Source organism: Argiope bruennichi, chromosome X1 (genome assembly GCF_947563725.1).
Source record: "Argiope bruennichi chromosome X1, qqArgBrue1.1, whole genome shotgun sequence".
In the NCBI taxonomy this organism is placed as follows: domain Eukaryota; kingdom Metazoa; phylum Arthropoda; class Arachnida; order Araneae; family Araneidae; genus Argiope; species Argiope bruennichi.
Window position 1 is genome coordinate 81,839,114 of NC_079162.1, and position 26,796 is coordinate 81,865,909.

General features: G+C 26.7%; 1 protein-coding gene across 2 annotated transcripts in view; it reads left to right on the forward strand.

The window, feature by feature from the left end:
- LOC129958411 (tyrosine-protein phosphatase 99A-like) overlaps positions 1 to 10,163 on the forward strand; it is a 150,542-nt gene extending 140,379 nt beyond the window's left edge. For both annotated transcript variants that reach the window (XM_056070893.1, XM_056070894.1), the window contains exon 25: positions 1,240 to 10,163. In XM_056070893.1, coding sequence (XP_055926868.1) covers positions 1,240 to 1,368 — 129 coding nt within the window. In that variant the 3' untranslated portion in view covers positions 1,369 to 10,163. The remainder of the gene's footprint in view (positions 1 to 1,239) is intronic.
- The last annotated feature ends 16,633 nt before the right edge of the window (positions 10,164 to 26,796 follow it).

Consider the following 26,796-nt stretch of genomic DNA (forward strand, 5'->3'; position numbering starts at 1 on the left):
AAATTTATAATTATTGACAAGTATTAACTCTGAATGGATTAAATTTTCACTGCAATAAAAAATGCATACGAAATAATATTTTGTTATGCTGAAAGGGCGAATCAATGGCAGTTAGCTTATGAGTTGTCTTTTTTCTTCGATTGCACGTCATCTTACTGTCAACCAGAAACTTAATTTCATAGTAATCTTGAAGACTTATTTTTTCAAACTTGTAACCGAATTGCCCAAAGAGTTCCATTAAGATGTGTTTGTGTTCTTTATCACATTTTATCATTTGCATCTTACTATTGCTTCTTGGTTGCACTCCAAAATTTGATCTTCGCTATCATTGATTAAATTTATTCAACATATCACTAAATAATCAAAAGTAGCTGAAGTAAGAAGTAATGATTAATTTACTTTTGAGTTAATTTTTTGATAAATACGGTAATTAAAAGGAGAATATGTGATTAGGAAATCAGAGACAATTGTTGAAACTCTCCAAGAGTGTGATAGGTCCTTCTTTCCAACTGTAACAAATCTTCCAAATAATTGGGAAGATTCCTGTAAAGACAAGTGCATTAAAGAGGAGCATAATAGTTATAGCCCGCCATATTGTCAGTAAAATGCGATGTGCGTATGCGACGGGCATAATGAAAAAAAGAAATTGTTAAAAATTAGAATATTAATTATTAAAAATCAAAAATATTAATAGAAAGTAATTTTTCCCAGTGAAATTTTATATATCAGATAAGAATATGGATATAGATTTTAAAAAAAAAACTGTCAATTTGGTATAATAGTTTGCGTTTGCAGTTGCAGTGCTCCATTTCTGAATAAAACATGAATGTTTTTAGGCCTTTTTCTAGGTATAAAAATGAATATTATAAGAAATAAAGACTAAAAACTAGAAAATATAAAATTTTAAAAAGCGTTTTTATTAGTATATTAAAAAGGAGCACTTTTTATCAAAAATTTTGAAGTTTAAAACAAAATTTGTAAAATTGTGAGATACAGAAAATAAGAGATAGATATAAAGTCATAATGAATATAACACGAAACAAAAAAAATCTCAAACATTCATTGTATAAAAATTTAAATATAGTATGAATGCGATTATGGTTCCAGTTTTTTTAAAGCTTTTTTACCAGCACTTCACACTTTTACATTTTTTGATTTTGTTTTGTAGTTACATATATTTTAAATGTGTAGTGGTTGATTTTTTTTTTTTTTTAGATAACAATTATTGTATTTTTTCAGGATGACTATTGTTTCTTGTTCAGGGCTGTCGAACAAGGTTTGCTTGCCAATCTCGAAGCAATGCCAACTTTTAACAACCCGATAACTAATGGCCATGCCCTTCCAGTAAAAGAGGATTCAGTTATTTGAAACTTTTTTGTTTACAATATAGTTAGCTACTTTTGACTGTTTTCTTTGTGTGCCTCACAAAATGTGGCAATCAGGACAACAAAACCTCGCTATTTTTTGACTATGTGGAGGTCGTGTTTCTAATGTTGTGTAGTATATTGTTATGTGATATGATATTTTCTATGCAAAGCTAGATAGAAAGGAGGAGACAATCCAGTCAATGTAATGAAATGTATCAGGGTATACTAACGTTTCAAATTGTTATCTGAATTTATGATAACATTTATACAGAAATAACAATTTTAACACAGATGCATACATTCTCCAGAACATTCCATTAAACATTATAAGATTTTTGAAAAACAATAATTCTTATAAATTAGATATAATTGGAAAAAAATATCTTTCTTTCAAAATTATTTGTCATAAATTGGTATAATTTTTTTTTAATTATTCAAATTCAAGCTACAGACAGTTTAAGTTGCAAATTCGATTTAATTTTAAAATTTCTATTTGTATAAATTTTGTAGTATCTTGGAGGGAATAATACTGTGCAATACTACCACTATTTGTTATTGTCTTGTTCATATAAAGTGCTGTCTTAATTTTTTTTGTAAAGCTCAGTGCTGAATAATCAAAACGTTTGTTATTAATTGAGACTTAGGGATTTTGTTGCATGTTAATTGAATAATCCCATGTTTTGTTGCCTTTATTTAATTTTACTATATGGTTAAATCTTGTCATCATTTGTAAATTTGTATATTAAAGCAGCTGTCGTGTGGTATACAATTATGTTTTAGAGTGTAGCATTTAAATCTCCTTAAAATTTAGCACAAGGCTTATAAAATACTCATATTTATAAGGTCCTCATGTAGCCTGATAACATTTTTAGAAGACTTTAAAACTGCTGGAATCCTTTAGAAATAAAATTATTTTTTAAATGATAGGTAGCCCTGGCTCATTTAAACTATTATGAAGTTTATTGGCCCATATAGTTTTGCATATAAGGCAACATGATATAGAAAATTAAAGTTTTCCTCATGAATCTGTGGTTTCAAGCTATATTGTTCGAATTAGCATTCGAATTCTAATACAATTTTAGCTATTCGAATAAAAATTAACGCATTACTATTTTTTATAATGATATTAAGTGTATAAAGCATTTGCAAAATGTAACACAATAATTCAGAAAAGAAGGATTTTCGGCATGCATGCAGATTTGAATATTAGATTTGTATTTTTCAGAATACAATCGCATCATTAAAAATAAACCTTAATTCATACCAGGAAGTTCAATGTAATATTGATGATAACTAACAGTTAAAAATGGATAATTCTGTTTATCTGGAGCCTGAACTCCATTCATGTGCATAGCTAAAAATGTCTTTTAAATATTGGGTTTAAATCTGCTAAGACGATCTAATAAGGATCTGAAAATGTCATGTTTACCTTTTAACATGAAAGTAGAATAAATAAAGCATTCAATTTGATCCCTCCTGCACATTTTGGTAATCACTGCACAGCAATTTTTTTATTTGAAAACAAAATCTTTTTTTTCAGGCCATAAATAAGATTTTATACTGTATAGTGTATAATTAATCCTCTCACAACAAAGTGACTTTAATGAACTAAAAGTCCTCCTATTTAAATGTTTTATAATGTGCTATGAATTATTTTCCTTATGCAAGCTCTTAGCTTAATGTACAATTTGCACATGCAACACTGAGCAATTAAAAAGTACTTATGTCTTAACAGTTAAACTCTTTTTTTTTGTGTCATGAAATTTTACTTCAAATTTCAGACTTCGAAAAAAAAATAGTACTGTTTCACTGTATTTTTCAATCTTGGGCTGATGACAGAAGAACTTCATGCTTAGAGAGTTTTTTCACAAGCTTTTCATTTCATTACTATTAGCAACTGACATTTTTTGTGAAAATGTGTAAAAGTAATTCATCTGTATATATTCATTAAGCAAAGCATGATTTTAATTATATTTGTATAAATATACGTACTCTTGTCTATGTACATTTTGCATTGCAAAAAGGAATGCTCTTTCATCTTATGTTATTTAATAATCTTATACTCTATGAATTAAATTTTCCAAAAAGTAGGTAAAATTTTTTGGAAAATTAACTTTGCAAATTGAAAAGAATGTCTAATATCAAATGAATCTGACATAAAAAGGGAGTGTCTTCTTCAATTATGATTTCAGTCCAGTCAAAATTAACCTTCATTTTTCAGAAATAGTTTCAAAATTGGATTTAGATTTTTTTTTAGAGAGGATTTTATGTTTTGGAAACAAAAGTTTAAAGAAGATAAATTTCAAAATGTGAAAATAGTTTTTTTTTTTTTGCATTAATATTGTAATTAAAAATTAAAAATCTGAAATAAATATTATTCAATTTTCAAAGTTATTAATACACATTTTCCCTTTAATTATTATTAACTATTTTAACTTTAATTATTTACTGATTTTTTTCTTGTTTTAATCAAATTGTTTTAAATTTATGTAGCGTCTTAGCAAGAATAATAATACGTATAGCCTTTTCATTTTAGTGGCGGTAATTTTTTTCTAGTGTTTATGATTGTTAACATTGGATACACATTTTAAAACAATTAACATATTTTTAAATATTAGAAATTTAATTTTTAAAAATTAATTATTCTTTCAAGTCAATAAAATAATTTTAAAAAACTACATTCCATTTACCTTAAAATTTCGTAATTGTATTAATATCTATTCTATGCTTTCTTATTTAGATTATTAACCTTATATTGGCAGCCTCTAAAAAACTAATTTATTCATTTTTATCGATTTCTGTACAGAATTTTGCTCAATTATGGAATTTGGTTAAAAGGCATATAACTGTATTTGGCTTGACTATATTTTTATGGATATTAATTAATAGTGTGAAAGCATGCTAAAATGCAATTTAGATTCCCTAAATAACTTGTTACATATATATTACTATTATATACAAGTTGCTTTGCAATTTTATATAGCTTTATGTTTTTCTATATATTGTGTCTGGAAAAATTTAATGATTTTATATTGACTAAAATGGCATTTTGAAATTAAAGCAATGCTAGTTTTTTCAACCCATCATTTATATATGAATTTTTTATTCTAAATATATATTTATTCCATTTAAAAGGCATTTGGCTTTTATATTTCAAAGTATTTTCATTTGGAGTAATTTGTTATTTGTAACACTTTCGTAATATTTTATATTGCTAGTTTTTTTATAAAAAAGATTAATGGAACTAAATATCATTTTATAATTGTGTCTCATTTTTGTAAATCTGTTTAAGAAAGTAAATATAATACACATATCATTTTTGTATTTGCATCACAATATGATCTTGTCGTTAATCTGGTGCAAATATATTGAACTAAATAGTTACTTTTTCAGTTACGTTTTCCGTATTTATACATGCAATTTGCCCTCCCTTCTTTTTAAAAAGAATCATCATTAAGATTTTTAACGGAAATTGATAACCATAGACACTCAGAATTAATTTTTTCTAATATCAATGAATTAATTATTTTCCCATCTTTTCTTCTGTTACTTACTACACTGAGAAATTCAGAAACATTGTCTTAGCCTTTACTATAAACTTTTTAATTTCTGGAATATACCTGTGTACCTATATTCTACATCACTATATTTCAAGGAACTTACATGAGTTAAAAGGATATATAATGCTCTTAATATATACCTAATTGCATTAGTAACTCTTATGGGCTATTTTTGAGTAAATTGAAAATGTAATCTTCATATTTACTAATGATGTGACTGGACTTCATAAAAATATATACTCTTTTTGTAATTTATAATTTACTTGTAATTTCATGGTACCCCAAAAGTGTCTTCCACAGAAATTAGAAATTCTCATTAAATTGAAGTATAAAAATAATAATTTAAATCTCAATTTTGAAAATTTTATGATGAAATGCAGAATATTCAGAATGATTGCTTTAATTTCACTTCATTTAAAATATTTTTCTACTAATGTATTTGCAATTGAGAAATGTATTAAAACAAATTTTTATTTCTAATTTTCACTAAACAGTGACATCTACTTAAATCAAAATGTTGATTTGCATGTTTGCATTCAGATCACACTCGTGTTTTATTTTGTATTCTTTCTTCTATACTACTTTTATTATTTTTTGAGATCTGTTTGTGTGAAAACTGTATATTAGAATAAAGATACTTGATGAAATCTGAGTGTTTTACAGACAATGCTTGTGATGTAATTTTTGTTTGCTCTTAGAACTATAACTATTCAAGTGACATTATGATAGTAAGTTAAACAGCTTAAATTCATTTAATAGAGTGTTTTATTATCCTTATGCATTTGTTGTGTTTGTAGCAGTTTCAATTATATCTAAATGCAGTGAATGTTCTTGATCATGTGTTATACTTTTGTATGAGGAATTATATACTTAATATAAAAAAACTATTCTAGTCAACAAAATGTATTTATTTGTACAGCATACTCACTTATTAAATGATGCTTTATGCTTTGTTTCTACATTTAATGTGTGTTTATAGAAACAAATGATAGCATTTGATGGTTCTTTGTTCTTAGAGTGGTCTTCTATCCTGTTTCTGGAAAAATTTCAGAACAAAGCTTACAGTAGTAATGAATATTTTAATCGTCACTTTTTTTTTGTTGGAATACAGTCCAATTCTACATTTTTTAAAATTTTAAATTGAATAAAAGTTGATATGAGGTGCAAGTATCATGTGCCATTATTGTTTGATTTCTAAAAAAAATATCTCCTTATGAAAATCCATGTAAGAAAGAACTGTATCAAAATAATGAGCAGGCGTAGGTCCCAAAATGAAAAGAAATTTCTTTAATGAAGCAGTTTTCACTAAAATAATGTATTCATTGAACTAGCAATTAATTATTACCTTGTTATGGTGCGGTAACCAGCAGCACATGATTGAAATGTTAAAAAATCAGTGCCTTGAAGTGCAGTGTGAAGTAGATGTGTGTGTAAAATTAATAAACAATTGTGTTATGAAATATGTGGGAAATTAATATAAATAAGGAATTAATATACTTAATTCCTTATTAATAAAAAGTTTCTTATATTTAAACTATATTATTAAAATTTAAAAAAAATAGCAAAAAAAAGTATAATTACACTTGGAACATGATTCATCGAAATGTATGTCATTGTTTGTGCATTTTTGTTAAATTTTGTTACTGTAACTATTCTTTGGATTAGAAAGGATAAGTGTATTGTAAAATTATATGTCATAGTGCAGTTTTTAAATTTATTGAAAAGCTGAAAGATCATTTAAATATTTTAACAAATTATGTTTTTCACAATTTTATTGATTTGACAAATTTTAAAAAGGGATACATCTTTACCAAGATTTTGTCTTTATACATGCAGGATAACTTTTAATTGCACTTATTGAATTTTTAAAAACTGCCTTGAATATTAATTCTTTATAATGTCCCCTGAAAACTTAGAAATGGATGTTTGACAAATTATAAAAACATAAGTATATTATGTAGTACAATTCATTGAATAGCAGGAACTATAATTTTCTTCGTCACAGCAATTTTTTAAGTTGAAGTAATTGGGTGATAGGTCATGTAATTTCACATTTATTTTCGACTGAAAAATATATTTTAACATTGCTACAAATTCTATGTTTCTTGTCCTCCCCCCCCCCCCTTCTGACAGATGATTGATGCTGCCTTTATTTTTCTCTTGTGAAAAAGTTGTAACTACAATCTGTAATTTTTTGTGGGTATTTCAGTTTCAAAAAATCATTTTTAATGTCTCAGTTTAAGATGATATTTCTGAAATGCCAGTAAAGATTTTTGTTCAATAAAACCGTAGAATTATCCATACATTATTTAAAAAAAATCATCTATTAAATAAGGTAAACATTTGGATTATTTTTTCTATGATCATGCTAACAAATGACACTTTTCAATATATTACATAAAATAACTCTTTACAAGAAACAATATAAACGATGTTGAATATTTTACGAAATGAAATATTTGAAAACTTTGCCATAATTAAATTAAAAATACGATTAATAATTTGGTAATATAAAATGAAAATCTTTTGTTCAGTGACACTCATTTTTCCGTTCAGTTTTGATCGAAGTTTTATGTTAAATCTTAAGAGTATGAAATACAATAAAATAGAAAAAAATTGCATGTTTATTAAAGATTACCGTCTGTTCATTTTGTTATTTTGATAAATTTTAAAATGTCTTTATTCTGTTTCTTAAGCATTTTTTTAAAAATTCTATGTATGAAATTGCCATAAAAAAGTGTTCATTGTAGGCCCTAAGCTAGAACCTCTTAACTTTGATTTATATCAAAGTAAGAAGTTTATTTTTTTACTGTATGAATAGTTCCTAAGAAAATCGAAAAAATATATAATTAAGCTGATTTGAAAGAAATATATATCTAGAATTCATGTTTATTCTATTTAAATATACCAACTGTATAGGAGAAAGTGCTTTCGAGATTTTTAATAACTTATAAGGGCAAAATTTACTTTCAGATTTATATTTTATTAAAATCAACAAGATGTTTTATATTATTGGATGTCTTCCATTTAATTATCTTTCAATTGATTTTTATGTTGTTACTGTTTTTAAGTGATATTTTTGTAGTGAGTGAAGCTTTCAAAAAAAGTACTTCATAAAGCAAAATTGAAATTTGCATTATTTCAAGTTAGAGCAAAATTTAAGAAGAAAAAAGTCTATCCTATCTTTTCTTCACAATTCGCTATATAAAGAAGTGTAAGAAATTAAATACTTACATTATCATTATGACAGCGCTCCATTTTGTTCAAAATAATCTTTGTTTTTAATCTAAAAATGACCTTTAACTTTTATATGATTTTATATTTCACCATCTCAAAGTATTTGTACATATACCCCACATTCCACTAACTGTGATGAGTTAGTTATTTTTGTGGCTGCAAAAATTGCATACTTTTTACTCATGAATCTGAATTAGATTTTCCAAGTATTGCCTTTTAAAATATTCATATGTAAACAATTAAAAAGAATTTAACAGAAATGGCATGACAGTTGTATGTATTAAATCCTTTTGATAATAAAAATATTAACAAAAGTATTAAGAACATTCATAATTAAAATATCGAATTAATTTTTTAATATTGAATTCCTTATCTCTTTATCATTTAAAAATCAGTTATCAGCTTTCTCACAAAGATGCCCTGTTAATAAAATAATGTAATACACTTGGTAATTTAATGAATTTTTAAATATAATTAGTTGTATGATAATTATTGAATCACCATACCAATATTCTAATATATTTTCTACCCTTTATTTTTGCACAAGGAAAATTATGTGAGTAATTAATGTAAATATTTAGCATTGTATGTTTAATTTTCTGCTATTTTTTTTGATGATGTGAATTTAATTTTTTAAATTCATGTGATTTATCCATCAAATAGGGTGCATAATTAAACTAAAGCATGTGAAAAAAAAATAGTTCATTAATCTGTGCCATAAAATGTAACTCATTTTCGTCATTACTATAAATTTTGCATTATTTTCAATTCTTCCTGTCAATTTTCAAAAATGGTAAGACTGAAGGAAATAGGCCTATAAAAAAAATTGATATGAATGCAATAACGGATTGGCAAATAAATTAGTAATATTTTAAATTTTACTGATGTGAATATATTTTTAAAAAGCTTTCTTTTTACTGAGATAGAAGACTCGGTTAATAAATAATTATTAAAGATTAGAATAGGTAGAACCGTATGTTTATTTGCGTAATTGTGATTAAAGTATTAATGCATGTTCTGAAATTTTTTTTCTGAATGATAAATTAACTATGCAATTATATATAAAAATAAGCAATAAAATTTTTAGATATTTACTAAATATTTGAGAATTGAAAATTATTTTTTGTGAGGAAATACTTCATGATAGTCTTTGCTATGAGAGAAAATTTATAATCTGTGATTTTTTAGTTGCTACATTGAAAGTAAATTTTTTATATTCTTGAATTTTTATACCGCAATTTTATATCTATAAAGGATTTGCAGTTATGGGAAAATGCTATTACCAAACAAGGCAACTGTGCTTGTATTCTTTTGAGTAACAGCAACATGCATGGATTATCATTTTTAGAAAGTCATAAATAACTTGAAACATTTCATGCGCAAATTAGAAAATAAAAGTTAAAGCACTATTAAATTGAATATCGTACTTCTTTAGATATACATTTATTGAATCATTTTGGATTTAATTTAATATTAACTGATTCAATCTTAATGAATCTTTTAGACTTAGAACTTTATTGTAAAACTTTAAGTTGTTCAGATACAGATTGTGATTTTTTACTGATGTAAATGTATATTATTGTTACATACGAAACAATATAGTTTGTTCCTTAAATAAAATGCATTCTTTGCTATGAATAAGAACTGGTTTCTTTTTTTATAATTATTTGTGCTTGGATTTCTTTGCAAAAAGTAATGCATAACTTTTCTCTAATTCTGGATGCTTAATGAAGCTTGTAGCAATTTCAGTTCCTGCTGTCTTTTTGATTGTTGGAATATATACTACATTCCAATTAAAACAGCATTGTTGAACCAGACATGTTTAAGTGAATGTAATCATGTTTTACTTCAAATCTTCTAGTTATATGTTTAGCAATATTTATAAACTTAATGCACAAATACTTGTTTGGTAAATGTCTGCACAGTAAAAAGTGGCTGTAGTTATGATGTATGTAAATATTTGTATTTTGTTGTAAATAAAGTTTCTTCATAATTCGTAATAAAGTTGCTTTTTTGGTTAAAATTGTTGTTATATTATGAATCTAACCATGGCTTTTTCGCAAAAAGAAAAAGAAAAAAAAATGTAATCTTTCCCACGTACTACTTGAAGTGCTAATTGTAGGAAAATATACTTATGCCTTCACATTTGTGCTGGTAAATGAATTCGAAAACAACAGTCATATACAATTCTTATTATTATGCTTATCAAGCTCATTTTCACATTAAAAAGTTGAAGGATAAATAAGAATTTTAAAGCGGTAAAATATGCAGTTCATAATTTTCTTCTCATAATGGTTATCTCGAGAATTACGGAGTTACAATTTTACAGTCGCAAGTCTATTTTAATAAACGTGCATGTCAATACCTAAATTACAGAACCTACATTTCAAAGCATTTTTGTTCAAAATATTGTCAATTACTGCTAAGCTGCCAAATCTTCTTACTTCTCCCCGCCCCCCTTTTTTAAAAAGAAATCAATATACGTTGGTCACATATTTCGCTTAATTATGCAAATGTTTCTTATCAACAAGGACTTTTCCATTAGTGGAGTGTTACAGCCTCAGATACGGCGTCATGTACTTAGGAAAATGGCTTACTTGCTAAAATTTAAAATTATTTATTCAAAGTAGAAATAACAGTGAGCCCAATTAAAAGAAACATTGAAAATTGGCTTCAAAATTGCAGTACCTTAATTTATAGTCTTTCGCATTAGTTATGAATACCAACATGATTTCTGAAATGGCAAGATGCTTTTAATAACCGTACCAATTAATGTAGTCTTACGTAAGTTGTACTAACATCCCGGTTTGAAGAAAAGGCTACTTTGGGAATAGACCTCGCCATTTTGATCTTCTAGCTTTCCGATCATACCATCGGGCATATGTAGTGTGAAAGAGGCTTCACTTAATACTAAAAATTGCTTATTATTGGCAGAAAATTCACTATAAATAAAGTAATTAAGGAAGTACTGATTTCTATAAGAATTATTTCTTTGAACATTTTATTATCTCGGTTTTATTTTCAATTTTTATCCAGTCCATTAAGCACTTTTAAAATTTATATGCAGTATTGTGTGGATGTACTACCTTTGACTCAGCTCTTGGATGAAAGGGTTGGAATGCCTGGAATACAAAATATTAATTCCTTTATCTGATATTCTTTCGTCTGAATATGACAAGAAAGGAAATAAACAATTATAAAAAAAAACTATATCCACCTGTCGTCTACTTTCGCTAGGCCATTGATTTTTGTTACTAAAATCAATAAGAGTACTCAATAAGTAGTGTAACAACAGTGTTCTTTTGAAAAATTTTGGTCTCCGTAAAAAAAGTTTTTTAATAGAAACAAAACTTTAAATGTTTTCCTTTTCAAAATGTATGCATTTTAGGAGAGTGGTGAGAAGAGAAGTCGCAAATGCTTTATATAAAAGTGAATATTCAAGTAGATAAATACATTTTATTCTGGAAAAGAATATGTTACACGATAGCCAATTTTAAAACTACACATCTTCATGACAATATCAAACACTCATTTTTAGGAGAATCGTGATTGCGAGGCCCAATTCTACTGAAGATATGATGTATGCGAAATCTGCCATCATAGGTTTAAGACCACACATTGGTGTAATCTGGAGAACTGAATGCTACCTCAAGAATCATCGTTATTTGACGACAGTTTAAAAAATTGCGATGTGCATCCAATACCATATCAAGGGTGCCCTGGCATGATGTGATCTTCTTGGCCGCCATTTATCTTCAGTGCTTTAGCGGGTGTAAATGGTTGTATTATTTCTTGCTCCTTCTCGATAATGAGCTTTAAAAAGTTACGCACTTTCTAACGTTTTGCCTCCATGGTGCCCGGGGTCTCTTTGCTCCCATTGGTAATTACGTCATTGAGTTCATCCTAAAAGAATCCTCTATAGTTAAAAAAAAAAAAAAGTAAATAAATTTAATTAACCTAAACTAAGCGAGTATTCAACGGAAGTTGTTCTTCGTCTTTCATCTATTTCTAAATATGTAATTTAAAGCAAGTAATACCGATCTTTGAAACGGAAAAACAGTCTCTGTTTTAATAAAGTTTCATTGGAATTTTGATAACCAAACTTTGAATGAAATTTTTACGTATTATGAGCTTCTCTTTTATTGCCTTATAAATTTTCTCTGAAGAATTTTGGTATTTATTAAAATCTAATTTCTACCTTGTATTTATAACACAAGGATAAAGTTGTCTAAAATGCATTCATAAGAAGATAATTTAGAATTGAGGAAATTTCCTAAGATTCTGAAAAAGCATAAAAATAGAGGATCGGCTACTCTTGATAAATGGTTTTGACAAAAAGCTTCAAATACCGATAACATGTTTGAAATATCTGAAATAAAATATGAAGATGATTCTGTGATAACAACTTTTAGTACGAAATTTTTTTAAAAAAAGTCTTCGTTAAATAAAGTTTTTTTTTTTCCTTTCTTTTTTTTTTTTTTTTTTTTATCTTTTATAATATGAATAAAAGATTTTGGCCGTTTTCAAACTGTTAAATTTCAGATAATCTATTTTTTACGCAATAAAAGTCAGAATATGTCTTGCGTAGAATAGTCAAATCTAGCTTTTGCGCCATAAAATTTCAAAAATTAACCTGCAAATTCAAAAATATTTCAATTGAGATTTCATTTCTCATTCTAAACAAAATTTCATAAAATAATATTTTCGAAATTTAAAAGATGAAGTAGTATATTTTTAAAATTCTAAATAGGTAATATTGTATGTGAATGTTTAAAATGCACTTTGTTAAATATTATTTGCTGCTTTTTATAGATTAAAATTTCAATTTAGATCGTTGATGCTTTTTTAAAAATCCGGCTGAAAACTGTTATTTATGTTACAGTATAGTGATGTCTATTTAATTTAGAATCAATGAGAATTAAAAAATATATACTGTTGAGTAAGAATAGGAGAACCCAGAGAAAACGTATACAGTTGCTGAAAACTAAAAATCGTAATTATTAAGCAAATATTGTCAAATTCAAAAATTGTTGCTAATCCACAATTAAAAGTTTTGTTGTTCAAATCTTACGCCCAAAGTTTATCAGAATAGGCTTTGTAATTTCAGAATAATATTTATTACTGATCTGTATCTTTAGGTTCAAACTTGTACTATATTATTTTTAAAATGTTTGAAAAAATGAAAGGGAAGAAATGTTATGCCGTACAATATTTCAGATTTTGCCATTATTGTACATTTAAAAGTCAACATTATGGTATTCCCTGAAATAGTTTTTAACAGCATTTCTTTCCAGACATAAAATATTTATAGCAAATGAATCAGCAGTTTGAAAAAGAAAACAAATACCAAAAAAATCGGAGCTCACACAAGGTACACACAACATACCTTGTATTATCATTCTTGAGTATTTTCGTTCACGTTCATTGTAAAAAAACAAACTTGGTAAATCACTAATTACAAAAAATGAAATATAAAATATAGTTTATGGATTCCATAAGCAGATACGATTATAATCAATTTATCTAAAAAAAGACCTTTAAAAAATTGAACAATGTTCTTTTTAATCGATATATATTTTTCGTTTGCCTTCCTATCGTATTTATTGAAATTTTCCTTAAAATGAGAATAAAGGAATTTGTTTTAAAATTTAAAAAAAATATTTTAAATTACAAATTTCTGAGAAAAATATGAAATTCCTAAAAAAAATTTGAAAAATTTTGTTACTATTTGAGAAGGAGACAAATTTTTTTTTTTATACTGAAGGTTAATCTATTTTTTCTTCAGTAGATAGCGCCACTAATAATATTGTAGAACTGAATACATACCCAGACTGAAATACAACGTGAAGCAGTGCAATTCATCATGAAATTATCTCACTAGTAGGGGTGGCGCCAATGTGTTCTTGGAAAGGACAGAGATGCTATGCCCCCTTGATCAAACAAAAATATTTTGACGGAAAATTTTCCTTGAGAAGAAACGTATCTGATTTTTCACCCTGTTGGCAACTTTTCTTTATGTATATCAGAGACATTTCGAGAATTACAGTGCTACACATGGATAGCGAGTCCTAGTTGCTGTTCAATCGAACTGAAAAATATGCGTCATATTTTTGTAAGGAAGCAAGATGCATTTAAACCGAAAATGATATTACAATTGCAACAGTACATTTCTCGAGTTTCTGACGCATTTTACAAAACAATTTAGATAAATAAAAATTGCATGCATTCCACAAGTGTCAGTATACGCGTGCGAAAAGAGGTTTAGTATAGTGCGAATTGTTAAAAATTATTTACGCACTCGGTCAGAATAGGTTTGAAAGTCTCATGATCTTGGGAGTGTATAGCAGATGAAGAAAATTAGATTTACATCATAAAGCAGAAAAGTGATAAATTCTATCCTAAAAGTGGAATGCAGCTGCTCAAATATCATTAGGACCTACTATCATTGAGTTGTTTGTCATATTTTCCATTATAACATAACAACGTTGTCCTTTTTTTAGTTAAATCTGTTTTGTATACCACATTTATTTATTATAATTTAAACGTCTTATCTTTTTGTAACGTGAAATGTATCACTAGATATCTAAGAATGGACAAAAAACTGCACCATATTTGTAAATATTTCTATTAATTGCTTTCCTCATATTTAAATACATATTTAATATTTTTTAATGTAAAACCCCAATGATGAATACAGTAAATGTAAATGTAAAAATGTCATTTGAAAAAGCTGCTAAGATTTATTGATAACACATGTATTATAACTGAATTCAAAGATTTATAATTTGATCGCTGGATTCTGTTTCTGAGATTTGTTTGAGCCTGAGTCAAATTTAAAAGATCTCAAAATAAACAAACAGAATTATGTGGTTTTAAGCTAACTGCATCAGTGGTATGGTTAATATTATTTGAAATATGTACAACCAGTATAATAATCTACAGAGAAAAGATAAATTCTCTATAGATTTTGATAATGTTTTTAAACCCCACTCACCCAACGAGCTATTCAAACTAGAAGAAGATTTGGCGAAAATTTGAGAGGATCATCATTATATCCCTCCGCTCATACAGCAAGTTGTGCCCCTCCCCCTTTGTCAGGCAGACTGTAACGCCACTTTTCTGACAAGACTTTTGATTGAGTGTGTTGAGAATAATGAAAACAAAAACAAGCAATAAAACACCAGATTTCAATAATAATGAGCAATTAATTGACGAATGACCCTTATGAAGGTTGAATAAAATTAACACAGTCGTTCAAGTGTTTAAGTTTATTGCGACCTAATCAGTTTTACAATCATACCACGAATAGTAAAATGTGACTAGCAATAAATTTAAATTATTCCTTAAAAGTTTAATTTTGCCTTTTGAAAAAAAAAAAAAAACACGTTATTTTATCTATATTCGATTCTCCCTCTGTTTGTTTTTTAAAAATAAATTAATAGTCTTGGGAAAATAAGAAAGAATAAGAATTTTGAAGAATACCTAATTATGATATTTCGAGAGTGAAAAGCTTAGCAAAATATTTTATTACAAAAATTTAAATACTTAATAAAATATATATATATATAATTTAATCTGAAGCGGAATATTTTCCCTTGTTCAAGCCATAAATTTCTCTTTGAATATTTTCACTTTTATATAAGTTTATTTTCAAGAAAGGCACTATTTCACCATTAATTGAATCTAGGCGACTGCTTAAGGTATCACAACAAATCCATCAAACTAATCTGTCATAGGTTTAACTTCATCTTTTAATAATAAATATTGAAATTAAATTTTTTTTGTGACAATAAAATGTATTATCAAAATTTTTTGTGTGTAAATATTTATTAAATTGTGACAGTAAATGTATTATCAAACAAGTTAATAAATGAATGATGCTTTAACGAAATTTGTTCCCATTTTTACTCAATTTAAATATCTCGTTAAATAAAAAACAATATTTTTTTCATCAAATTTCTTTATATCGTGCTATGTTACGTTTGGCTATGCATACAAATATTTAAACGCTTATTGGTAAGGGTTATATAAAATTTAATTTGTCTAGGGGCATCGAATATTCTTGCGCCAGTTCTACATATATCAAGAAATAGAATGCATGGTATATGTGCATTTTATAACTGTTAAGCGAATCTGTTGATTGAATTTGAAATTCGTTTTCAAAGAAACTCCAAGATAAATAATATAAATTAATATAATTAACTCAAAATTCACGCTGTTGATTTTAATATTTTGTTTTCGTTCTTTATATTCTTTTTTCTTTTAAATTTTATTTCAGTATTAGAGAAATTTTTATTAGAATATCGTAAAATTCTCAAATCAATAAAAACTTTCCTACTGCTTGTAAAATCTTTATAACTTAAATATCTACAATTGAAAATTACATTTTAAAAAAACGTAATTTTCAAAAACTTCAGTTTTTTTTTTCGGAATTTTTTGTGCCAGACTGAATTAATATAAATTATTATTAGTTTAAATTATAAATAATTATAAATTATTATCAGACAGTTTTTCAAAATTCTGATTCTTTTGAGCGATTTAGAAAATCTTGTTTGCAATGTATCAACATGATATTAACAATCAAACAAAATACAAATCTGTATAAGCTCCGTAATTATGCAAGTATTCAAATATTGGCATCTTCTCAAACAATATTTGCATGTCAAATTTAAATTTATAAGTTATAGTTTTTTTGGTTCAAGGACTAGATTCTACTATATTTCGTCGTGCACTTATTTTCGCTGTATAGAAATGTTTAAAAATAAGAATGAAAGCTCATCAAAAACTGAAGATAAATCACGGCGAATTAATATCAATCATGCAAAATGTAATAAGTTTGTAGAAATATACATCATGGGTAAAAATAATATGCATTAATATTAATAATAAAAAGAAGTGGAGTTTTGAAAAGCCGTGAAATTCCGTAATATATTGCTGTTCGCCAAGAAGGCTACAAAACTGCAGAACTTTGCTAAAAATTTAAAAATCCTTTTTAAATGAGCAAAGAATATCGACTTTAGAAGGGTTTTGTCAAGAATTACTACAATAACAGTGTATTTCTTAATTCGGACAGTTTGCTGGATAATCCAGTGTTACCTACACACATTAAGAATAATTTATTACAGTTTGAAATATTTTTAAATGTCAAATGTGAGAATTTCGCTTGGATGATACGACTTAATATGATAGGCGTTATAGAAAACTAATTTAATTTACAAAATGTTACCGTTCGCCAACACTGCATCTTCTATAAATCTTATCTAGAAGTTCTGGGCACATTACAATAAGTTTCATTCATAAAGACTTTTAGAAAATATGACCAAAGCTTTTTCTATAGAGATGTATATGAGTTAAAAAATAATAATAAATTAAATCGAGTAATAAATTTTAAAAAATCTGAACACCGAGGAAGACTTCCAATCTGCTATTCTTTAAATTCACAATATGCACCGTCTCATTCGCTTCAAATTTGTATATTTCACATTTAGTCACAACAATGTATAGTTGTGAACTTTTCAACAGTCGAATTTATTTTATTTTGCTTATTTATTTATGTTTTTCATCGAATTTATTTTATTTTGATTATTTTTTTATTTGAAGTAACATTGTGTTTTTGCAAAAGCAGAATGTTCCCTCAAATAAAAAATATATTTGAGATTATCAGGTTTTGAAGTCACTACACAGCATTAAATTTACAAGTATATAGCGAGTTTTTTGAGCAAGAGAGAGAACATAGCTCTTGACCAGTTAAATCCATTCAATTCAGTTCTTACTTAATCACAATTTTTATATTAATATAAAGATGTAAAATAATTTAATGAGTTTCTAAAAGGATATAAGTTCAGAGGAATTTCTAACAACTTTGTTATTGGAAAATCGATGTCTCTTTATTTAAAGCTGTATATTTTATTGATATTGATTTATTTAAAGCTGTATATATTTTATTGATTTAATTGCAATGCCTTTTAGAATATATAGCATTGTTTTATATATTTCTATGTTTTTTATGAAACATAATATACAGATGTATTTTGATGAAGATATATCAGCATTTTTTTTTTCGCTCTATTGCAATGAATCTTCAAATCCGAACATTACTTTTTAAACGCATATAAGATAAACATTTTGAAATATGAATGAGTGAATAGCAATAATGTATTATGCCTTAATACTTTTTATTTTAAATTAATTTAAAAATTTATCTTGAGGATGTGAAACGAGAAAAAATAAACTTAGGAACTAATATTTAGACATAGCATTTTAAATATGCATTAGATTCATATGTACCTGGAGCATTCTTATACAAGGAAAAAATCTATTTCAAGAAACATAATTATAGTATCGCTTAGATGAAAATTGAATACAGCCGGTTTTTCACAAGTCAGCATACCCAAATTGCTATTGCAGTTTAATCTTCAGGACTAGATTAGAGTAGATGCAAAAACGCTTTATTTGGTTATGCTTCTCCATACTAATGATTAAAAAGCAATACCACGCGATCATTCTTCGTAAGTGTGTTTGAAAAATGGATGACTCTGCATTTTCTGCCTTTTTTATAGTAAAGGGGCGGATACATTTGGGTTTCCAGATACTAATATTTTTTACCCTTTCACCTGACAAAAATCCAGAACTTACGTTTTATGAAGCAAATTACCATTTTCCCCTCTTTGTTATTTAGTAGATACAATAGTTTCTTTATTTCTGGAAGATACTGTCATTTCGCTATTTTTCGAATTTGTTTTACAGATTTTATTATTTTTTTTAAAGGAAATCCTTGACAATAAGAATTTTTTAACTTTTATCTTAACCCAATTCAAGAATAAATGCGTTTCTATTTGTTCGACTGCATATATAAATTGAAAATATTTAAATGCAAATCTTTGATGTTTCATTTATTATTGTTGAAGAATAATATTTAATGAAGAAACTTTGACTTACTTATACAAGACTTATTATGCAGACTTGCTTATATATGAACCTACATCTACTACATGCTGAAAATACATTATTTAATTCTGCTCACCCAATGAAACACAGTATTTTCCTTAGAAATTTAGAATTGTTTTATTTTCATAGTATCTGTTTTCTTTTACAGAATTAACTTCACCATAATTCAACGTAGAGATAAAATTATATTTTTATAACATCCAAATTGGCAAGATTTATGAAAGAAAGCTGGAACTGTTTTTACTTGACAGAGATAACTAAGCAGATAAAATAACTGCCTAGAGTCGCTAGCCAGAGAAGGAGCCGAAAACTGGTAAATTTATATATGTATATATAAAAAACTTTATTTCTCCAGTTGCCAAATAAACAAGTTTGTAAAAAATACAAATTCTATTAATGGTAAAATATTAGGATAATATTAACGCTTTATCAGGTATAATTGACAGGTTTCTATATGCTTCATTCTGGTATTAGAATATTTATAAGCATCAAATCTCAGTTTCAATAAAATTGTGCATAAACCTAGATACCAAGAAGTCTGAAGTAATGATAGATAAATAAAAATTCAAATGTATTTACACAGTAATAAAAATATTAATGTAAAATAAATCCTTAACATGTTAAAAATGTACTGAAATATGAAACTGAATTAGTCCTTTTATTAAAAGAAAGCTCGTAAAATTCGCACTGCATACGACGGCAAAATACTTAAATTAACTACAGTACACATGCATAATGTGCACTGCATGGTATCACAAAATACCTAATTCTACCACTGTAAACATTTAATTCCAGCACTCAATTCAGGCAGAAATATTTTCAATTGTTTTGTTCAGAAAAGGGTATCTTGTATCTAAATTTAGATACTTTGAAAGAATAACAAAATATAAGGAAAAACTCTGAGGAAATGATAAATTTATTTGGAAAATGAATTCCAGTTTAAAAAAATCTGTTGAATGGAATATATTTTGGAGTTATACTATCACAATTTTTTTCTTTCTGAATTTTTGAAATTCAGTTATAATGAAAATAACTTTTTTTCTCATTACTTGATTTTTATCAATCATATTCCAGTCTCTTTCAGGTTCGTATAGATCTCCACTTAAATGATATATAGAGATCCGATTATGGTATCATTAACGAAGTTTTTTTCTTAAAGACAAATAATTTTGACTCGTACAATTTACATATTTATTTAATTCCGAATAAAAAGTCTTGAACTGATAAGAAAAAAAGAACATCTTTATGATTCCGAAAGGTAGTTTTAGTGATGACCTTTATTTCAATAATTGCAATTCAGGTGCAGTTTATCCTTTCCAAAAAACTGTTTCAAACATTATTAGTTAATTTTATTATTGTACATTCATAAATAAACCAACCTATGATGACGAAATGTGTAAACTTCAGCTAATGAGTTTCTATCTAAAGTTGAAATTTTAAAAATAATGAGTGTTTCTTTTGATCATAAAGTAATGCGATATCTGAGTGAGAGAGTTTAATTAGTTTAGGATTTTATCGAACTTAAGAGCAAATCAATTCTTTACCCAAAAGTATAATTTCAGTACTTACATAGTTTGCACAACTTTATCGATACTTAGCCTCATCAACTTGCTAAAAAATTGTTTTAATTCTTTGAAAGATTGCAAGAAATGTACAGAATAAATTGTTGGTTTAGTGTAAATCTGAAAAATGAAAAAAAAGAAGCCGCCATTATGAAGCAATACGAGAATTCTGAAAATTCTTACTTTTCAGTAAGATCTACTTGAAAATTCATAATTTTCAAAATTGGATGAATTTTCCTGACGACTTATAGAATGATATCAAGAAATGAAAATAATGACAATAATAATGCATGAATTAATTTTCTTAATCCTTTTGAATTTTACCGATTCTTTTACACTTACGTCCCTAGATGGTTTATCACTTCTAGTATTTCACAGTGTATATATAATAGAGAGCGCATATATGCATTACCATGGACGAAATTGTTTAAAGGATGCAGTGCTTACTTTATATTCAGAAGATAAAAATTAAACAATTAGTTGTTTGTGCGAGAAAATTTTTAATTGAAATAGAGCTGAGGTTCTTTTACGATCCGGTCAAAAGAGTTGCGTTGCAGTGTGCAACTGGTAAAGTATTAAAATATTTGCCAAAAGCAAAACGTGTCTAATCAATATTCAGAAAACATAGAACATAAAACAGTAATTTGCGGTGTCAAATGGGAGTATGCATTTAAAATATTTACTTTCCGAAAACGTTCATAACATGCAACTTTCTCAGAATATTCAATAAAAATTAAAAAGTTTGTAAAAACACGTTTTTATTAGTGTACTATAATGGAGCAAAGTAGTTTCTCATAAAAATATAAATGTCAACATAAACTCGAAACAGTATTCTTAGAAATAATCTAAGCCAGTTGGAATTTTACTCATATTTATAATGGATTTGAATTTGTTATATAAATGTTTAGGAATTTTCTTTCTTTTATAAATTTATTGTGGCTAAATTTTTTATAGCATATTTTTCAGTGCCTGAAACGTTTTCGATTTATTTTTATGTCTATTTTTTGATAAAGAAAATATCTTCATATATACTTAGAATAACAATAAAATCATATTTTTAAATACTTTTGTTTTTATTATTTTCTGCTTTTACGACCTAAATGTATCTAACAATACATATTGACTATTATAAATATTTTGAAATTTAATAACGCTTTTTTTTTCTCAAACTCTCGACCACTCATACTATATTTAAATTAATTATCAGTTAACTAATTAAATTAAAATAAAGTTCTAAAATCTTTTAAATTTCGTGTTTTCATTAGTGTAAAATATTTGAGATCTTTATCGTTTCTAGATCTGAGGGAAAAATCGATTACAAAATTACATCTGTACAAATATGAAAAAATTCGAGTTAATTAAAAGCGTGTAAAAATGTAGAATAAAACCTTTTTGATAGTTAAGCATTTACTTAAAATTAAAATAATGAGAAACTGCTAATACAAGACAATTAAGTTAAGTAACAATGTATAATAATGATAATGCTTAAGTAATAATACATAATAATAACGATAATTAATTAAGTAATAGTAATCCTTCACCACTTCTTTCTCACAGTCATCAAATCTTTAAATATTCATACATCTGAATATTTTACCCTCGAATAGTCTATGCTACTGAGAGAAAATTTATTTTTCGTTTCAGAAACAAAGAATAATCTTTATCTTAAATTGAAGCTTTCAATACAAATGGATTGCGATAAATAGTTTTTTTCCGAAAAATATCTGCGAACATAAAAGAATCTAGAAGTCTTTATCTTAAGACGAGAGTATTAGGTCCGGTCACTGGCCTTAATATTTATAACTGATCTCAAAATGCTCAAGGCGAAATTGTTACTTTGCTTTCGAAGGATTTTTCATAGATCGGTCGATTGTTGAATATTCTGACAAATATTACAACCATGAAAATACTGAAAGGGTATGATCCAGAATAACACCTGCGTTACAACGACTGCGATCTAGACTATAAATGAACTCATTTGTTAAAATAACAGAAACGAGAAATATTAAAAAGAATATTAAAAACATGAAGATCTTTCAGAAGTTTACGAAAAGATAGCTGTATTCATAATAACTTTAAAGGACATGCCAAATTATAATTATTTGTCTTAATTTTAGCTGTAAGTATTAAAGAGCTGCATTTATGAGTATTTCTTATTGTGATTGCACAAAAGTACTCTTGTAAGGCAAATAAGTCAGTTTTTTTTTTGAAACAGCACATATTCAGCAGTGGAAAAAAAAATAGATGTGCGAATTGAGACATTCTATTTCATTGCTCATAATTTAATCATGAATTTTACAACAGCGCATTTTTGGTTACTATTGTTATATGAAAAGTGGTGATTCGATTACCTTGTTTCAGCATGTGTTGAATAACAAGTTCGAACTGATTCTGTTCCATCTCTTAAAATGATCTTACATTGGATTTATTTTTCTTCGAAGTTCAATAAATGGAAGAAAAACCAAGTAAGGTACGTATTTCAGAAAATGTGGAAGGTAAAGAGTAACTGCGTTACCAAATTGATACAGCTCTGCTGTGAAACAATCTCCGGAATTTCAATCAAAAATTAAAGGCGACAGCGACAACACCATTTGCAACAAGTAAAGTTTCATTCATGAATATAATTAGACTCATGTAGCCATGAATATTTATTAGACAAATTTTTTCCAGCCAAAACACTAACAACTATGTAATTATTTCATAAACATCCTATTATTGAGTTTTATAAAGTAAATATAAATGGATTTTTTACATTAAGATAATTAAGAGAATAAAATGTTCCTTTTTTTTTTTTTTTTTTTTTTTTGTCTTCGCTTCAGTGTTGTTAATTCGGCTACATTTGTTAATATATTATGTGATAATTTAAATTCATTAGATTAAAACAGATAAATAATTACGAGAAGTTAAATATAGTTAAGTAGTTAAAACAAATAGTTATGCACAATCATCACCATCGATTTCATAGAACCAGCTTGATGGTCTGTTTATATCTTGACATTCCTCATTTTATCTTTTATCAGCAAAACTTATTTCAGTACGCAGGTGTTTTACAGAATGAAGAATAAATTACTTTTTCGCTGTTTTCTTGCTGTTGTTGAAAAAACTGTTCTGGGAGTAGTGATCATACTCGTGGTAGCTTAAAGCTGGCGTCATGTTATGCAAAAAAGTGGGCGTTGTCGTTGTAGTCAACGCAGACTCTGCTAATCAGACTTTCTCAAATGAATAGACTATGAGTAATTTTCTCTGTTTTCTTTACCAGGCATAAAGAAGTTTTGAACTGTCATTTTCAGCAGACGTGAATCGAACGTTAATATTATTTTCAAACACGACATTCTTGAATCTGCAAGATACTCAAAAACTTGTTATATTTAGCTGTAACTGTGATGGTTCAAAAGAAAACATCTGAGCTCAAAGCACAAATTGGAAAATATTTAAAAATAATATTAAAAAAAAGAGGCTATAACACTTTGTTTCCCATATCTTCTATACAAGCATAGGAATATAAATATTTGATTATAACATTAAAGCCTCAAATTCAAGAATTACATTGCTTTTCCCAATTTCATTAAGCAAATTCAAGTATCTTGCACCATATAAGCCCTATACGTATCTCGTATTATTCTTAAATTAAAATTATGCACTATTATTGTTAACAATAGAAAAATATCAGAATCCTTTATAAACCGTTTTCAATTCACTTGACATGTTCCATGTTTGTAAAGATAGAATTTTATTATCGGTTTTTCATTTACTTCTTTAGACAATAAAAATCCGAAAAAAAGTGTTTTTAAAAGTTTTTAAAATACGTTTTTATGAGAGTTCGAAACAGTAGAAAATACTTTTGAACAATAAAAATCAGTTCAGGCCATTTAATATACTAATAAAACATGTTAATTTTTTTTTTTGTTTTTATAGTATATCTAAATAAATTCTATTATTTTGTTTAATCGCAAATAATAGGACTGCAGTTTCATTCTCTGTGGAATACTTGAATCTTTTCTAGAAAAAAACTGAATTTCTGTGTCATTATATCACATTTACGAACATTGTCAGCTGTCATCAGGTTCTAATACCGAGAGAAAACATTTCCTCTAAAACAAGTTTATTCGATTCTGAAAGCTTTTATTCGGTAAAAGTACATGCGAGGTAGCAGAAATAAATCAACACGTTCTGATTTATGTGCTTTAGCCTTTCTGTAGTTAGTTGACATTTTGAAACTCAGATGTAGGAAGTCATTTTTTTAAGAAGTATTAAAGGAAAATTATGGGAAAATTAAAAAAAACAACACCTTCTCATTTTTTATGCTTTGTAGCTTCAGTTTCACTAAAATAAATGCAAATATGAATTTTTGATAGAATAAATTTACACTCTAATAAATAATAAATTTAATGAAAAATACCTTATTTTAAAAATACAACTTTATCAGTGTTCTATTAAATAGGCATTTTTAATTATAATTATTTTCAAACATTGGGTGTTGAATAGTTGTTATAAGTATATAATCATGAAATTTTCTCAATCTTATTACCTAGTGTTTAGCAATTGCATGAAATCAAAATTTAATTTAATTTATCGATTAACTTATAAATGAGTCATGAAAATTTTAAAATAGTGTCCTTCAACAAGAAAACATAAATGTACAAAAATTTAAAAATTCTATCAGATCAGAAAATGAACGGAAAATCAATTACAAAATTTCACCTTTGCCAGAATGAAAAAAGTCAGGTTAAATAAATAAAAGTTTGATAAATATATATACTTACATTCATTAAAAATAACTTTATAACTTAGTTTTTAAGTAAAACAGCTAATTCATGAAATAAAAATGCCTTACTTATTCAGTTTTATAAGAAAAGTCATCTTATATATTTTTAATTTTCTCCATCAAAAATTGCATAAAGTTTATTCAGAAGGGATTTTGATTAATTAAAAATCAAAAATTTTATATTAAAATATTCGTCATTTATCAGTCTTTGCCATAATTGAAGACTGACGAGTCTCTTTTTATCCCCTTTAAGAAGAAAATGTTCGACCACTCTCAGGATTATTTCAGAAATAAATTCTTAAATATGAATACTGGTACGTAAATAGCTATTGTTTTATTTTTTGTTTTTAAATTTTACTTGGTATCCTAAACATTCCAAATACTATACAAAACCTAAAATTTGATAATTGGAATTATGTGGGGTTAGGTGATACTGTATCTGCCTGATATTTTGTATCAAGTACGCAGAAGTATCAGGGTCATAAATGATGTAGACTAAGAGTATCAGGTACTTGGAATCAGTTGCTGGGCTAGATTGATCCTGCCTCGGAGAAGTTATGAGCATGCGTTATGTTTCTTTAGCTATATATATATATATATAAATTTCATTCCATTTCCCAGCCATTACTACGATTCAAGGGTGTACATACTACTCTGAAAAATCACCGCCGTCTATACTAACTGTATAAAGCCTTTCTTTTCCTCGCCTCACTCATTCATTAATCCCTATCAGAATCAAAGCCATAGACGAACAGTAATCAATACTATTTCTGAAGAAGCAAAATTCCAATTTGGAATCATATTTGCATCAGTATCAGTAACCAGTCTCTGCGCAAGTGCGAATACCGATACCTACCGAATACAAAGTTTCATTCCGATGGGAAGTAATCAGCTACTGACTGGTATCAGATACAAAATTATCAGGTAAAAGTATTATATACTATCGAGTATCAATATCAACCTATACATGGTGATGCAACATTACCAGATATCAACCCAACCCTAAAATTATGTAGATTTTGCGTTGGTCTGATCGTGTTGAATTGTGAATCCAACATTATGCACTACATTTTTTGAAAATAAATTAAGCATCAAAACATTATTTAAACAGAAACTAAATTTGAAAACTCTAGAAGAAACTTGAAAATTTTGCTTTTACAAGAGTGTGAAGAAAACTATTTTATTTACAATAATTAAATTGTAAATAAGCTAACTATATCAATTGTTAATTGTTTGCAAGCACATGAGAAAAAAAAACTTGGTTGATTTGCTACAATAAAATAAATATTTAAAAGTTATAATGGGAAGCAGAAATGTAAAAATACATTAAGGATTATTCTTCAAAGTTACGGAGGCGA